General features: G+C 39.0%; 1 protein-coding gene across 8 annotated transcripts in view; it reads right to left on the bottom strand.

Annotated features, from left to right (window-relative positions):
• The window catches only part of EHBP1 (EH domain binding protein 1), a 206,726-nt gene that overhangs the window by 117,639 nt on the left and 73,391 nt on the right, over nucleotides 1–15,696 (bottom strand). For 4 of the 8 annotated variants that reach the window (XM_058800825.1, XM_058800826.1, XM_058800827.1 and 1 more), the window contains exons 6-9: nucleotides 11,226–11,407; nucleotides 9,580–9,719; nucleotides 3,567–3,671; nucleotides 2,739–2,861 (exon numbers count right to left, since the gene is read on the bottom strand). In XM_058800825.1, the coding sequence (XP_058656808.1) occupies nucleotides 2,739–2,861; nucleotides 3,567–3,671; nucleotides 9,580–9,719; nucleotides 11,226–11,407 (550 nt within the window). The remainder of the gene's footprint in view (nucleotides 1–2,738; nucleotides 2,862–3,566; nucleotides 3,672–9,579; nucleotides 9,720–11,225; nucleotides 11,408–15,696) is intronic. The other 4 variants (XM_058800829.1, XM_058800832.1, XM_058800831.1 and 1 more) reach the window with 1 other exon arrangement.

Below are 15,696 nucleotides of genomic sequence, written 5' to 3'. Positions count from 1 at the left end.
GCCTTAAAGTCCTGAACCTCTGTCATTCTCTCGAGCTTCTGGGGTGGCCACCAAAAAGGTTACATTCACTTCAGGATGCAAAAGCAAACAAGCAGGCACAGTTTCAAAGAGCTTCCTAGAAGTAGATGGCAGTATTAAAAGTTTCACTGAAGTCTCAGAATAGAAGAATCATGAGTGAATAATGGGACACAAACAGGGCAGCCTTCAGTAGCTGGGCAAAAGGATATGAACAGCTACAATATTGCGTAGCCTTAAAATGCATTTCAAAACAAAGGGAAATCTCCCCAAAATGGTAATGTCTAGATGCTCCCCATGTAGAGACACTGATCCAATTAGCCATAAAAATACACAGCAGATTCTGCTGTTGCTGGAGACCAAAACCATCTTCTCTAATTCGTCTCAGCACCATTTTTTCTTCCCCTCAACTTTCTGTGGAGGAAGAGGACTGGAGGAAAGGCACATGTCAAGAAGGCCAAGCAAGGTAATGGGAACACAACCAGTTCCCATTATAGGGACAAGACAGTGGAAGAACCAGTGATTCTCAGAGGTGTCTGAGGTAAAAAGAACAATCCCTCAGAAGCCAATCATCATAACATAAAAGCTTTAAAAATGCCACACCAGATGTCTAACTCTTTGTCTGATAGCCTGGGAATCACTCTTTCAGCTGATCTTCCAGATCTTTCCACCTGGTTTAGTGCTCCAGGAAGACACTGTCACATGAACCTTACAGAAGATCCACTCCTCCCAAATAAAAAACACCTTATGACATAGTAGGAAGAATCTAGTGACACCCTGTTTATCCCAAACACTGTCCTGTTATGGTATGTTGACTGCTGCATGACAGTGACTGTGTGTGGGAGTAACACTTGGTATTCACACACCCAACAACTCAGCATTGCTGCCCACAGCTGGAGATGGGACACAAAAGTGATCACAGAGACTATCCTAAGCACACAGAACAGACCCAGAGATATGGAAAAGTGTCCACACCTCTGACTGAAGATGACTGTGGAGGCAGACGTCACCAAAAGAACCACAATCAACTGAAAAAAACCATGCCCCTGATAGGCTGAGAGTGTTTTAAGAACATAAGCAAGTTGATGTCTTGGATGCAGGCTGCTCACAGTGAGCTTGCCACGAGTTATCGAGCTACACCAGTACTAAGAAACACCACCAGCTGTTTCTCTCTGTCCCCAAGATGAGAGAAAGTCACTGTATTTTGGGGCCAGAACACCCACTGCTTTCTTCCAGAGTGAGTTCTCTCTGGAAAGGAAAGTTGGGTTTGGAAAAAGCAGTTTAGGTAGGATAGGACTTGTACAGCTTTCTCCATGGAGAAGGGAGCTCTTCTTTCTAAAGCAGAGAAGGAGGAAAGGAATATAGACCATGGCTCTTAGAGCAAGTTATTTATGGACTACCAGAGAAGTTTACATTCCCACTTACTCTGCTTCCTTCCATGATCCTAAGGGATCACTGTCAAGGAACAGACAGGAAATAAAGCCAAAGATTAAGACACCAGAACTTAATCCATATATATTGGCATCTACAAAGCTGAAATAACTCACTTCTGCAGCTCTAGAAAAACCTGACAACTTTATAGGAAGGAGAAGGTGCCCAGGATAGTGGCTTTATGGCTTCAGTTGCCAAATACAGAAAATAGTGCAACGTCCCTGTTTCAGAAATACAAGCGGTGAGTCACACCACAGCCAAAGTGACAGGACTTGATCTCCACCCACACCATTCCCTGCGGACTCTGAAGGCAGAAAAACTGCTGTGAGTAAACATTCAGCTTGTCCAAAGAAAGTGAGTGACCACAGGGGAAACTGCAGCTTGGAAATCCATTCTCTTTGACCTGACCTTAGAAATCCCCCAGCTGCACCCTGGGCTGCTCCTGCTCAGTGTGGTTCTTCTCCATTGCCATTACAGAGTGACTTGGTATTTTCTGTAGGAAGAGAAGTCTTGGAGCTTTGAAGAGGAAAGGCTGAGTACAGCTTCAAACTTGGGAATCAACTATGAATTGGCCTTTTGAGCTAGAAGTGATACACCCAGCAGATGGAAGCCTGCATATCTGGGCATGGAGTTGAGGACAGAAGAGATGTTTGCTGTCCTGGTGCTCTCTTCTGTCCTTATGGCCGAAATCTTATCAGATTAAAAATTTACAGGGGTTGTACATCTCACCCAAATGGAACAAGAATGGGCATGTCAGTCTGGCAAGGGGATTAACACCTAGCATGTGGTGCAAGGCACAGTGCCAGAAGGCTTAACTGAGGAAGCTATAAAAGCAAAAAAAAAAAAAAGGAAGAATAAAAGAGAGAAAATTAAATTGTAATAATGAAGATTAGTGCTAACCAAGAATAGCTGAGATGCAGTGAAGATTGCAGTGAAGGAAATTATGATATAAACCATCACCCACGTGGAGCAGGGCTGTCTGACAGAATGTGTTGCTCATTCATACCACATAAGGTGAGTACTAGTAACACATCTGAGAGGTCTAAAAGTCTCTGCTTCAGCTGCTAGCCCCCAGTGACAAATATGAATGTGACACAATACAAAGGATGTGACTCCAAGAATAAAACAATTTTCTAGCAGCAACTGGATCATTGCTATTGCTACCTCAGTGCTATATTAAATAATTGTATTTAATCAATTAAAATTTTTCATTTATCGCCCTACAGAAATAAAAATCACATTTCACCAAGCATTTGAAAGTAGCAATGAATTATGTAAAACAAGTTAATTACCTTCTACATCAGGGTCTCCAAAGGGATTTAATTCTGCTGTGTCAGGATCTCCAAAAGGGTTCGTGCTGGAGTTGGCCGGGTCTTGCTCCCCTTCATCCAGAAAATTAAGCTTATTGATAAGCTCTACGAACAAATTGGAATATTGTTTTAAAATAGATACAAACTGTTCATCCAACATATCTGGAGCTCAAAAAGCTCCGTGTCAACAGTCCCTCGAAACACGGCACCAGGGTATGGCACGAACTGCACAACTAAGTTAACACAGTCCAGTAAGTACATCAACAAAGGGAAAAAAAAAAGTGAAATGAATGAAACTTCTATTTGCTGATCAGAACATTATGTAACAGAAATGACTTCTAAAAAAGCCTTCTCTTTCCTTCGTTAAATAAATGTTGTGGAACATCTAACGAGCTAAATACAGTGATTTTGATTGTTCACATACACACTAACTATCGGCAGGAAATTTTAATTTTTGGATGTAACGTGCACATAAAAGCAGAGAGAGGACATTTTGTCACTTTAGAAAGGTCAAGTATTACTGATTATACAACTACTGTTTTAAGCTTAGGGTCTGGTGGTTCCTCTTTCTTTTTTTTTTTGTAATTTTTTTTCTTTCTTGTTCATTATCAGATGACAACGGAGCTGTAGCGGAGACAGGCTCTTTCTCTATCATGTTGTTACCTGTTGGATGCACTACAAATTACTGAGAGTCATGCTGGGTGGAAGCACAGAGATAAAACTGACAGCTGAATACAGGCAGGAGTCAAAAGGTAATGGGTCACAGTAAATACAATCAGAAACAGAAAGAAAGGATGAAAGCTCATAGACCTTCAGAGGAACTGGCTGATTTAGCTGAAGGCATATTTGCTCGCTTTATGCAGTCATCTTGATCTTCATCTAAGCTGCTCAGAGCATTCAACTGGTTTACAATTTCTGTAAATAGAAGCCAGTCAAGACAAACGTAAGGCAAGGGCATTTAATGAAACAGAAGTGGAACGAAGACTGTTACCAGAAAGACAGAGAGCAAGGGAGAGAGGGTAAAAGAATATATTTAGAACGAGTCCTTACAATTATATAACAACAGCAAAGTACCTGTGTAGGTGCTTCAAGGATAATTTAACATGAAACCCAGTTAACACGACATAAACAAAACCTAGCCAGGTTATGGTGTCAACCTAGCCAGGTTATGGTGTCAGCAACAATAGTTAGTTTTATGAGGATGAGTATTATGCACAATCAGTTGAAAATTTAGATAGGTGTACTTGATATAATTTAAAGATTTTTTTCTGCTCATGAAGAAAATCTGATTATGCAAACCTTGTCGATCAACACAAATCAGCCCCAAACCTCCCAAACCCTTAAGGTTACAGCAAACTAACCCATACAATATGCATTTTAATCTTTTTTTGTTTATATACACACTCTGGTTATTTAACATTTGCAATTAGTCACCATTACATTTCTGATCTATGACAAGATTAATTTACCTAAATAGTTCTAAAATACATGATCAGTATTGTGGCAGGAGAATGCAAACTGAACATATGTATCACCTGAATTTTCATTGTCATGCTATGTAAGTAACATCTTGCTGTTTGTTAGAATCCTATTTCACCTTCTATCCATACTGGAGAGCTCTAAATTGCCATGAACTAGTAATTTTAAAATGTGTTAAATGTTTAATTTTAGTCAAGATGGGGATGACCCCTTAATTCTGGAAGGAAAGAAACAAAAAACAACTGAGTGGCTTCTAGCCCAAGGGGGAAAATTCCTCTCTGCTCCCCCCTAGCGCAGTCCCATCCACAGCATCTGACAAATGGAGCTTCTGCAGTAATGGGGATTGAGCCTGGGGCATCTCTGAGAGGCCTGAGCGTTGGTTTCTGTGGAGAGGGGACAGCCTTCCTCAACCTTCCACATGACTAACAGGCAAGAGAAACCTGTGCAGGAGAGATGATCCTGCTTGTTGAATACCACTGCCCCACTGACAGCCTTTTTCATCTCCTGTCCTTTCCCCATGAAATAAATGGATTATGCCTTCTGGTATCACCAGCTAAGTTAAAGCTTCATGCCAGTCATTCTTTTATTTCCTTTAAACTTTAATTTCTTGGGTACACAAGAAGATACCTCTCAATAACACTTTTCATTTACTGCTGTTTTGAACTTGACTTTTTCTCATCTGGCTTTTGTTTGGGAAAGGAAAATTTGTCTTTATTCAATGAACTAGTTTTAGGGGGCAAGATATCAAACTGAGGCAAAAATTGAGTAGTATTCAGACTGTCCCAACTCATGTTGGTGCTTATGGATGCCCAGAACTTCCTAGTCAGGGGGGCTTTTTCATGCTTTTTCATAGCTGACACACTGACACCCCTCCTGACTTCATGCCTTTACAGACAGCACAAAGAAACTGAAGCCCAAAGCAGACCAGAACCTGGTAACACTTCTGTCACATGGATAAAAACTTCTTTGGCAAATTTAAACTGCTTTGCAAAGACATGCCAATCTGCAAATTACCAAGGAAAATCACCTACTCTGCCAATATCTATTGGGCATCCTAAATGCTGACAGTGACAAACCCCAAGCAGGATTCCTCTGTAATGTATCTCCCTCCTGATCTTGACCTTAAAGCATAAATCTGCTTAGATGGTTTTACATGTATATCTGTCTACATGGAGTTAACTTAATCATCCTCACTTCCTTATTTTTAGCTCCAACAGACAAGACTAATATCCTAAAAAATAACACCAAAACTGTCCCAAAACTTCGCTTTCTCAGTATAAAACCATACATACATCTGAGAAATCTACATAATATAATACTATCTTCTGGGAATTCTTAGGACTCAAGATAGACAATGGAACATACCTTCCTGTACTCAAATAAAACAGAGCTGACCTCATAAAACAGCAGTACTAACGAATTAGTAGTTAAAACCAGGCTCAGATGCTGACATGATTTACAATCCATTATGTCAGCATGTGGAAAAAAAAAACCCAAAACAATTATAATTCAGTTTTTATTGTCAGAAAATAACAAATTAAGTTCAGAGCTTTAAAAAGAGGGAGTTCTTTGATGTGGTCTGAATCACCTGGTCTTATCTGCCAACCTAAACACCCATACGCACTACAATGTTTCTCATTACAATATTAAATGGTTTATGTCATATTTTGGAGTATGGAAATGGTAGGTTGGAGATTTATATCCTATATTATCTTTTATAAATCTCATTATCTACAAACACACATTAGCTTGTTCTACAAGCATGTCACATAAATCACTGGTTTGGTTTCTGGGGTTTTTTTCATTATTCTCTCTTTCTTTTTTTATTTTTTCTTTTTTTTTTTTTTTGTTTTTTTTTTTTTTTTTTTTTTTGTTTTTTTTTTTTTTTTCTTTTGCTTTTTTGTTTTTCCAAAGAAAAAGAGTAAATGTACCAGAAGTTGCCAGGAGAGGTATGGTTTTACAAATTGCAAAAAAAGGGTCATGCATATTGTTACCCAGAAGCTTGCTCTTGAAACGTGCTGGGATTCAGGCTCCTGCAATAGGTAGCACATGGGCACGTTCCTGACTCCATGTGGTGCCCCAAGACAGACACTGTACTCCTGGGCACATGGAGCAGAAGGCAGCTATTAACCCCAGCAGGAGGTTCCAAGTAGGAATTAAAACATTAAGAGAAGCACATGTATTACTACCCTGTTTGTGAGTTATGAGGCACATTTTCTCCAAGTATGAGATGTCTTGTGTTCCACTGAAGACTAAGGACAGGATAATTCAGGGAGGTTTAAATCCATGTATATTGACAGTGTAGAAACTAAATATTTTAAATTTAATTCATGGCAACAAACAATTTTCAACTTCACACAGAACAGTTGGGGGAGATATGGCTTTTACACATGAAAAATTTCAACAAGAAAGACTGGGAAGGAAGTGGAGTGAGATTTCTCCAAGTGAAAGCAGTGCTTGAAATGGAAAACGTCTTTCAGTCTGGTCAGTTGTATGGCAGCAGTTCCATGCTGACCACCCCAAATTCCACTGCTTTTGAGGTCAGTCAGTATTGCATCACCTACTTCATAGCTGAAGAAACAGAGGCACAGATACCTACTCCAAGTTAGGCAACCCATCAAGGAAGAGAAGCAGCATTTCCTAACTCACCTGCACCATCTAGAGCCCCACACAGCAGATCTCCCTTGCTCTCCCAGCAGTGGATATATGTTCATCTATGAAACTGCAACTTTGGCACAACAAAAAAGAACCCCCACAAACAAAAACCAATAAAAATTGTTGTACACTGCAAAAAGGAGCAGTGTCTGATAAAAGACTTGCAGCACCTCTTGGGAACAATAATGTTTCAGACATCAAGTCAGCAGGGAGAAAACCCAGAGTCCAAAGTAGGAGAACAATCCTTCCCTCCTTGCTACTCATTGCAAGGCCAATTACAAACATTAACTGTGTGCTGCTCCCATCATTTCCAGGAGGTGTTAGAGGCAGTATCCCCATTTTACAGCTGGGAAAACAGGCACACTGAGGTGAGGGATTTGCCACAGGGCACTCTGAGTCAGTGAGGCATTCCAGCTCCTCAGCTGCCAACACCCAGCACAGCACAAGAGGAGAAAATGTTGGTAGCAGCAAGCTTTCAAAAGGGTTATGTAGCATCCTCAATTAACTTTATGGTATTTTGTGAACACAGCTTTTGAAAGAATTCTTTGCTACATCAGTTTTGTTACATTTCCTTCTTTCTAAATTTTCCCCTGCTCTTCTACAATGATTCCTATGTCTTTCTCCCTTGCTTCCTCAGCTCTTCTACCTTTCCCCATTCATTATATTTATTGCAGGAGTCACTGCAATTGCCAATGAAATCAATCTTGAACACATGTTGAAATAGATACTTTACATCTTCTTTATTAATGTTTACTTAGTGCCCTATGTTTTATGTTCTCCCATTTGCTTGGGAAATTGCATGCACTCATTCCCCTTCACCATCCCTCTCCTTCTCAAAGGTGGGAAAAGCTGGCCAGGCTTGTAAAGCAACTCAGCTGTTGTAACCAACATAAGAAGAAAAATTCCAAGGCTGACCTTCCTCATGTCATGATTCATTTACAAAAAAACCAATCCAACACTCCCATCTTGTATGGTTAGAAAGTAGTATCAGAGCAGGCTGAGAAAGGCACAGAAATTGTATATTCCAGAAGTATTTATTGCTTCTGCCTTTCATGGAGGTATTGTTAGTTTTGAACAGATAATTTTGGCCTTTGCAATAGCAGATGGAAAAGCTGAAATGACTCTAAAATAGCTTGTGTTGCACATCAGCCTTGCCATCTATCTCCAAAGATGTTCACTCCATACCCAAAGGATAGTAGACAGCCTAGTCTAACCTAGATCAAACTTTTGCTTGTTTAGGAATCATTTGCAGCCTTGTTGAGTGCTGCAAAATCAAGTGTTGAGAAGCAAGATCAGATGCTTTTCCTGCTGCCCTTCTGCATCTGGGTTTTCTGTAGCCCTCAGTGCCGTACCCAGGCAGATCCTAATAAAACCCTTGTGCACAGCAGTTTCTATAGACTGAACATTACCCCTCCTTAGTTTGGCCTTCTCTGTGATTATCCAATGGCCTGGTGGACACGTCAGGTTTTGGCTTATGTTGTGATCTGATTTATTCTGGTTACACTGGGAAAGAAGTAAACCCTGCAGAATGATTTCAGTGTGACCAGACTGGTATATCTCTGCTCCCAGACCAAGAATGCATTATCCTGGTTTCTCAGATATCTCACTTCACACTTTCCAATATGCTCTGTGCCAGACACATACAGCATAACTAGAGATTTGGCCAGGGTAAAAAATGTTTAATTGAATATGTAAAGCATACAGAAAACATATTTGCATCCTTTCACAACAGTAAATGTAACTAAGTAATAAATGCTTCAGGCTGAACCTTTTGATTGCAACGAAAGCTCAAAAAGAAGTGATGAAAGTAATGTTTCATAACACTGAACCAATGTTCCTCTGAATTTTCAAGAACAGATTTGACAATTCACTTCTCCACTCGAGATGCTCTTCCCTCACTTTGGAGAAGGTTCCCTTTATTTCAGACATTTTGAAAGAGCATTGGAAGTTATGAAGTCTGGCACCAGAAGTTAATTTTCTTTTCCTGATTCATTACACAAAGAGTTCCTACAGAACCCATCTGGAGCAATACTACACACTGATCTCTACCAACAATTTAACATCATCTCATCCTGATCTGACTTGCCTCGATTAGTTCAGCTATCCTGAACACACTAAGCATTTTCATCAGCAATTCAAATGTGGTTACACTATCTCACTTCAAACAACTTCACTATCAAATTCATTAAAGTCCTTTAACAGCCTCCCAGTTTCTTTTCCATGAGACACCCCCCACCCAAAAGGCAGCAATATGCAGCCTGGAATTGCCATGTCATTGAGCAGAACCTCAGCACTTGTCCATGGCACAACTCATTTCGCAGTTATTCTCATAAAGTGCCTTCATTATTTCACTTGAGCCTCTCCTCCTGTCTTCTCGCTCACTGACCCTCTCCCTCAGCTTTTTCTGCTCCTCTGCTTCATGCTGGTTCTTTGCCTCCCTAAAATGTTACCTACTTAGTGCACTCTCTCCCCAAAACAGGACACACACACACAAATCAAGGCTCTTGGATTCACAAGTAATAAATTTCATTGAGTTATGGATGGGTTCTTCTTCAACCAAGCTATCCTAAATATTGTTTTGGTTATTAGGATTTTTTTTAAAGTGAAATAAAAATATAGCATAAGGATTAAAAAAAAGGGACAATAAGCAAAGGAAACTATATTTTACAATGCCTGTGGCAAAACCAACCTGTAATTTTTGCAGCCTTTTCCTCTTGATTCACTCTGTTTTCTTCATCTTCTTCATTGTCTTCCTCAAAATCATCTAGGTTACCAATATCAGCTTGTTTCATACTCATCAAACTAGCCAGGCTTTGCATGTCTTCATCCCTAAATAACAAACATGACACCAGGCATTAAAATGCAGATTGTTAATACCACATTTGATATTACTGCATTCTTAAAAAGTCTTTAAATATTTTGATGCTTTCTTCAGGGAGGTCTATGATATCAGATCTGATCTTGAATATGGTGAAAAAACAAAATTAATACAACTCATAAATATATATCAATTTCTGAAGGGAAAATTTTTAATTAACAAAATTGTAAAGGGTAAAAAAATACTCTTTGCATCAAGAGTTAATTTAACAACTGCTTCCTAAAATTTTAAACCAGCCTAGAAAGGCTGGCAAATGCTTGTTGCCTGATCTGCTTTGGTAAAAGTGAAAATGCTTGGCCAGACCTACTGCCCACATGCTGTGTGCAATGCCTACATTCATTCATAACTCCTGATGCTGTTACAGGATTAAAATCCCTTCTCTAAATATCTGAAATCATTAACAAGATTAAAAAAAAAAGACAGTGTCTATTTACACATACTGGAAACCAATGCTTTCACAAAGAACAGCTTTTTTCAGATGCCTTGTTCAGGGTGCTACGAAAGCCCTGTCAATAACTTACAATCTAGTCTGGCCACATTTCTTTTCACAGAGAAAAGCAAGGCTCAACTTCCCAAAGATATTTCTGGGATTCACATTCTCTGAACCTCAGAGAAAGAAAAAACAGTTCTTATCACATTTACTGCTCCTGTGTTTTAGAACAAGTAAAATGCATTGTAGAAAATTGTTTACCTGAAGAAAATTAATAATTGAATTCTAGTGCGAGTGTTTTGATTCATTAACCAATTAAATCCATGTGTGTGTGTTGGGACTGTCAGCTAACAGTCACAAAATTCTATACAGTTAAGTGCTTGTGCAAATTTAGTTTAGATGTAATATAGTATAGAATGATATGGTACAGTAATGTAATTAACTAACTTTCTAATATCCATGAAGTCAGATGCATCATTTCCTCCCCTTCGTCGGAGTTACCTGCTTTCTGATAATCTAGAACCAAGTGAGTGAGTCAAGGGAGAGGTAATCAGCGCCCAAGAGAACTCTTCCCACAGGATGCTCTTGTGCTCAACCCAAAATCTTAACTCTAACTCCACCCTCCCTCACCTTCCAGCTGGCTTTGTTCTTATTGCATTTGTGAAATATCAGTGGGTTCCCTTGAAATCTGCCAAGAGTATTGTTGGATGAGGACACACATGAACATAAACACACACTCCCACTAATTTCAGACCTGTAGATACTTTTAAGCTGTTGTTACTTAAAATGTCTGTAAGAGTAGAGTACAAGCCATCTGCCTCTGAAGAACACAAGACTGAAATCAGAGTAAGAAACAACTTTTACTCAGTTAAGAAACCAAGTATGGCGGGAATGATAGGTATGCTGAAGGATGCTCTCAAATTCCACCATTCTATACAGAAAGAGCTCTTTATCCAAAGGATTCTTTGAAAAGCAACACAAAGCAGGCTATCTGGTTTAAAAAAACCCCAACAAACAAACAACTTACGTGGCTTTTCCTTCCCTCAGGAAAATACAAGATAAGGAGAATTGTAGTGTGGCAGCTACCACTTTCTTAGACAAAGGCTTGAATTTTAACCTGACATCTGTCTGTGTAGGCATAGGGCTGGCATATTGCTTCATGTTGATGCTGCTGGTGGCAAGCGCTTTTCTACGTCCAGAAGGAGATTCCTGAAAGCAAAAGAAAAACAAAGCTAATGTGAAAGGTGCTGTTACACTAAAACATGCACGTGCACAAAACAAAAAAATGCACTTATTAAATCTGTGGGGGTTACTTGGGTTGTGTGGTTTGGTTTTGGCTTTTGGTGGTTTTTTTTTTTTTTTTCAAAAAAATCACTATGGCCCTGCCAAGTGACAGAAAATAATTTCTTAAACTACGTCAGTCACTAATGGTGGTGGAGCTTTGAACACTTTCTTAGTGCAATTGAAAAAAAAAAAAGGCTGTCCACTGTGATTAGTGGTGCTCCATTACAAGACCTAGGGTGTCTTTAATGGCTTGAGCTTGAACCAGATCCACAGCCCCCATCCAGTTAAACTGCTGGGAATATATTCTCGTTTCCTTTCACAGCAAATTGGACATGCTCTGTCCAAACATGGCTGGTTCTGGAGTGGAACTTCCAGCCTATGGAAGACATAGGTTTGGACCATGCATGTATTTCTTTGCATGTGGTTTGAGGTCAGCTAGTTTGTGTTCCATGCTCAAACAGAATACCTGAATATTTTTCAGAGCAGCGGTTCTTCTCATTAGTGGTGTACATGCACTACCAAGAGCAAAAGGTTCCTGAAACTAAAATTGACAATACTTCCAAAAATATTGATAAAAATTTTTCAAGAAAAAAATAAAGAGCAAAATAGATAAAAGCCAAATTTTTATTTGAAAAGTGGAAGGTGTATTTCAGCATAAAAATGTTGCTCATGGCTTAACAATCCAGATAAATTAATCAAAAATACATCTAAGAATCTACTCTCTTGTTTTATCTAGTATCAGCATCGTCAGGAAAGGAATGATTATATGCAAAAAAGCCCTAGTAACAAAAAATAAAATAAAAAAGCCCTGCTATTAATTCTTTTGAAAAATGTTCTCACAATAGGACATTTTACTGCAGTTGACAATTTGTGTTGAATAAAGAACACTAATTCAATCAAAACATTCAAGCATCCTTTTTCAAAGTACTTGACATTTCGGCCCAGTAGAATAAGTCAGAATGTAATATGTCATCCCCAAAGAATACCTTGTTTAAAAAACTAGCCTTATCTGACAGATTATGCACAGCAATATTATACAGAACTATTAGTGCATGTAGATACCTTATGAATGAATTTCAAAAATGCATCAAACACTTGAGAAGGATTTAGGCCCTCTCAGAAGAAATACTTAAGAATATGCAAATACTCTCAGCTGAATTAAGTTGAACAGATGCGACTCTCACAAACAATACGAGTGCTCCTTCCCTGGCTGCAGTTGTCAATCAAAGACCAAGATTAAGGTCCAAGGTTCTGACAATGTGTAAAATGGAAAGTACAATCAGGGAGTTTCCATTATTACACAGATATGAACAGCAATAATCTGTTATTGTATCATGCCTTTAGAATAACTAACATTACAACTCGTTATACAGAATGCAAGGTTTACTGCAGTGCCTGTTCAGGCATCTACACCCAACAGGATCTTAGACAACTCATCTTGCAAGATTTTGAATAGTTGATGTTGACAGCAAGATGTTGATCTTAGCAAGATCTCAGAGCAAATCATGAATGTGGGTGCTTGCTGGAAGCCTCACAGATGAATCATTCATCAGCCACACCATGCCTGTATTCTGACATGCTCTTCTCAGTCTGACACAAAAATTGCTTTTCAGCAGCTGTGAATATCCCAAATCCAACAAAGATCTGGATTTATTTCCTTGTGTAGCTACAAATGCCTTCTCAGTGCTTGCTCACTCGTTGGATGCAGCCAATGCCATGAGAACAACACAGAGATCTCCCACTAAGTCTCTTAGGGAACACCAATATGCTTCAGTGACTCCAAAAAACAGGGCTACCTGGGGGCAGAGCTACTTTCTCTTGTTACAAACACACCATCTTATCTGCTAAGTCAGGTGCATGTTGTCTTTATCAAAGTGATTTTTCTAAAAAGTCAAAGCAAACAAGATAAGTCAACCCCATCTCCAATTCAGTGGTGGTTCTAAAGTGAAGAGAAATCACACAGCACTGAACTTGCAAGCATGCAAAAGCCAGACACAGATAGCAAGGCAGAAGAATTTTGAAATTATGCAAAATTACATTTTCACTTAGTATCTACTCATTGTACAAATGATCATCTTGTCATTTGCACCTTCAGATTATCTGGATTGGAGAGTGAATAAGAAACATGAATAAGGAAGAAGCCAAGTTCTCCCAGAGAAGATGATCATCAGCAATTCCTAATGGAATCTTCTGGTGTTAGCTGATGTAGAGGAAAAGGGAGACAAGAATGCAGGCAGCAGGGTGTCAGGACAAAGGGAAGAAGCCAGCCATGAGCAGGAAGATTTTCCTATCACTACATATCCTGATGTGCTGTGAAGAACAAGATGCTCTTGGCAATCGAGTTCAGTCTCCCTAAGAAATTAATTAATTTCACATTTTTGTGGGCCAAAGACAGAAGTTGACTTTCCAAGTTCCAAATGCTTAAAGAAGTCCAAATCTGTAATATTATCATACACAAACATCCCCAAACCCAAATAAAATAGACTGTGCCTGATATTTCAAGTCTTATTTTGCTTCATATGCAAGTTTAAGTATATCCTCCTACTCTTCCAGAAAGTGAAGTCTGTTGGAAGTTTTGCAATGTTTTCTCCTTTTGAGCTTTACAGGTTTAGACTTACGTGGTTTTAGCTACGTAAGTAGATGGGGAAAATTGTTTTGTATGTTAAAAGAATATTCTCAAACTGCTTAGGTCCATGACTGACTCACAATGGATTGTGTTTTCTACTCTGACACACAACCAGCTTCTAAAAAATTGTCTTTAAATGTTAGAGCATGCTAATAATCACTTCTTGAAAAGACTGTAGCATTTTCTTCCTAAAAATCTACATGATTACTGTAGTAGAATTTGAGTGACCCGAGAAACTGAGACATTTTCTTGCAGAAGGATAAACAATTCTTAAACTAGCAGGGATCAAATAATGCAAGAATGGAGTAGACAGCAAACCTGCAAGCAGAGTGGACAGAAACAGCTGAGCAGTAGGCTTGAATGAGTTATTCCAAAGAGAAGCCCACTTTGGTAGGACACTGAATAAATAATATCCATTTAAAGGTCGAAGTCTGATCTGGTGTTTACTTGTGTCTCATATGAGTATGTGGAAAGTCAAGCAGGAATCCCAGTGCAAATGTTTTAATTGCTCAACTTTCCTGCTTTTGCCTATATAATCAAAGTTTAAACTGTGTAAGGCTCTGTTATGCCTTCAGGTGTTTTACATCCATGTGACTGCCAGGGTTGCAACATCCTGTTTTGTGAAAGGGTGGCATGAAAAGTCAATTTTGAAGTCACAAGAGAGAAACAATTCAGTGCAATAATAAAGAGAAGTGAGAAAATACAACACTTAACAGTGAAGATGGAGTGCATTCTGCAAGAAAACCGCAATTTTGAAACCCTTTACTCTTAAGAAGAGCAATGCATTATGCAAATAAAATCAGCCATGATATCTGAATGTCACAGAAAGACAGAAGATAACATACAATGCCAGTAAAATAAAAATACCTCTATGCTATCTTCCAGCTCAAACATGCTACTGAGACCGAGAATGGGCACTGCTGGACTCATAGGAGAATGCATGGAGCATTGGCTAACAACTATTTTTTGTTGTTTCATGTTTGTTACTGTATGGTTCCAGCAAGTGAAACAGCTCACTGGAAAAAAATAAAATGTGTGATTGTCCTAGAAATCATTAATAAATTATTTTAATTATTTGAAATATAACTATTTAGTTTGTTAGCAGAAACTACAGCAGGCCTATCTTCTTGCATAACAGAATAATGGCTGTGTTGGGTCAACTAAAGGCTCTGAGAAATCTGTATGTTATTTTAGAAGTACATGGTTTGCCAGAGTGATGATTTTAGTTCACTTAAGAAGAGTAAAATCTGCACATAAACACACAGCAATACTTCTCCATCTTTCTCTCCAGTGTTGGGGAATTTCTGCTTTTGTATTCTACACTTTTCTCTCACAAGCAGCTTCACTTCCCTTGACAGTCTCCTCCTCCTATTGCCCACAGTCCTCAAAATGCCTCAAAAATACACCATTTTTGGGGTGAAATAACCCTATCTGGGCAGTGCATCAAGCTGTATCAGCTGTTTCCAGCTGGCAAGGCAGCAGGATGAAGCACATGGCTGTCTCTGCACTATGCCCACTGGGCATAGTGGTTGATACTCCTGCATCCTGGTAGTTTAGGAAAAATTAAGCAAGTTATTAAAAATCTGGA

Source organism: Ammospiza caudacuta, chromosome 3 (genome assembly GCF_027887145.1).
Source record: "Ammospiza caudacuta isolate bAmmCau1 chromosome 3, bAmmCau1.pri, whole genome shotgun sequence".
NCBI lineage: Eukaryota > Metazoa > Chordata > Aves > Passeriformes > Passerellidae > Ammospiza > Ammospiza caudacuta.
Note: the sequence above shows the minus strand (reverse complement) of the source record. Positions and strands in the feature narration are given on the sequence as shown.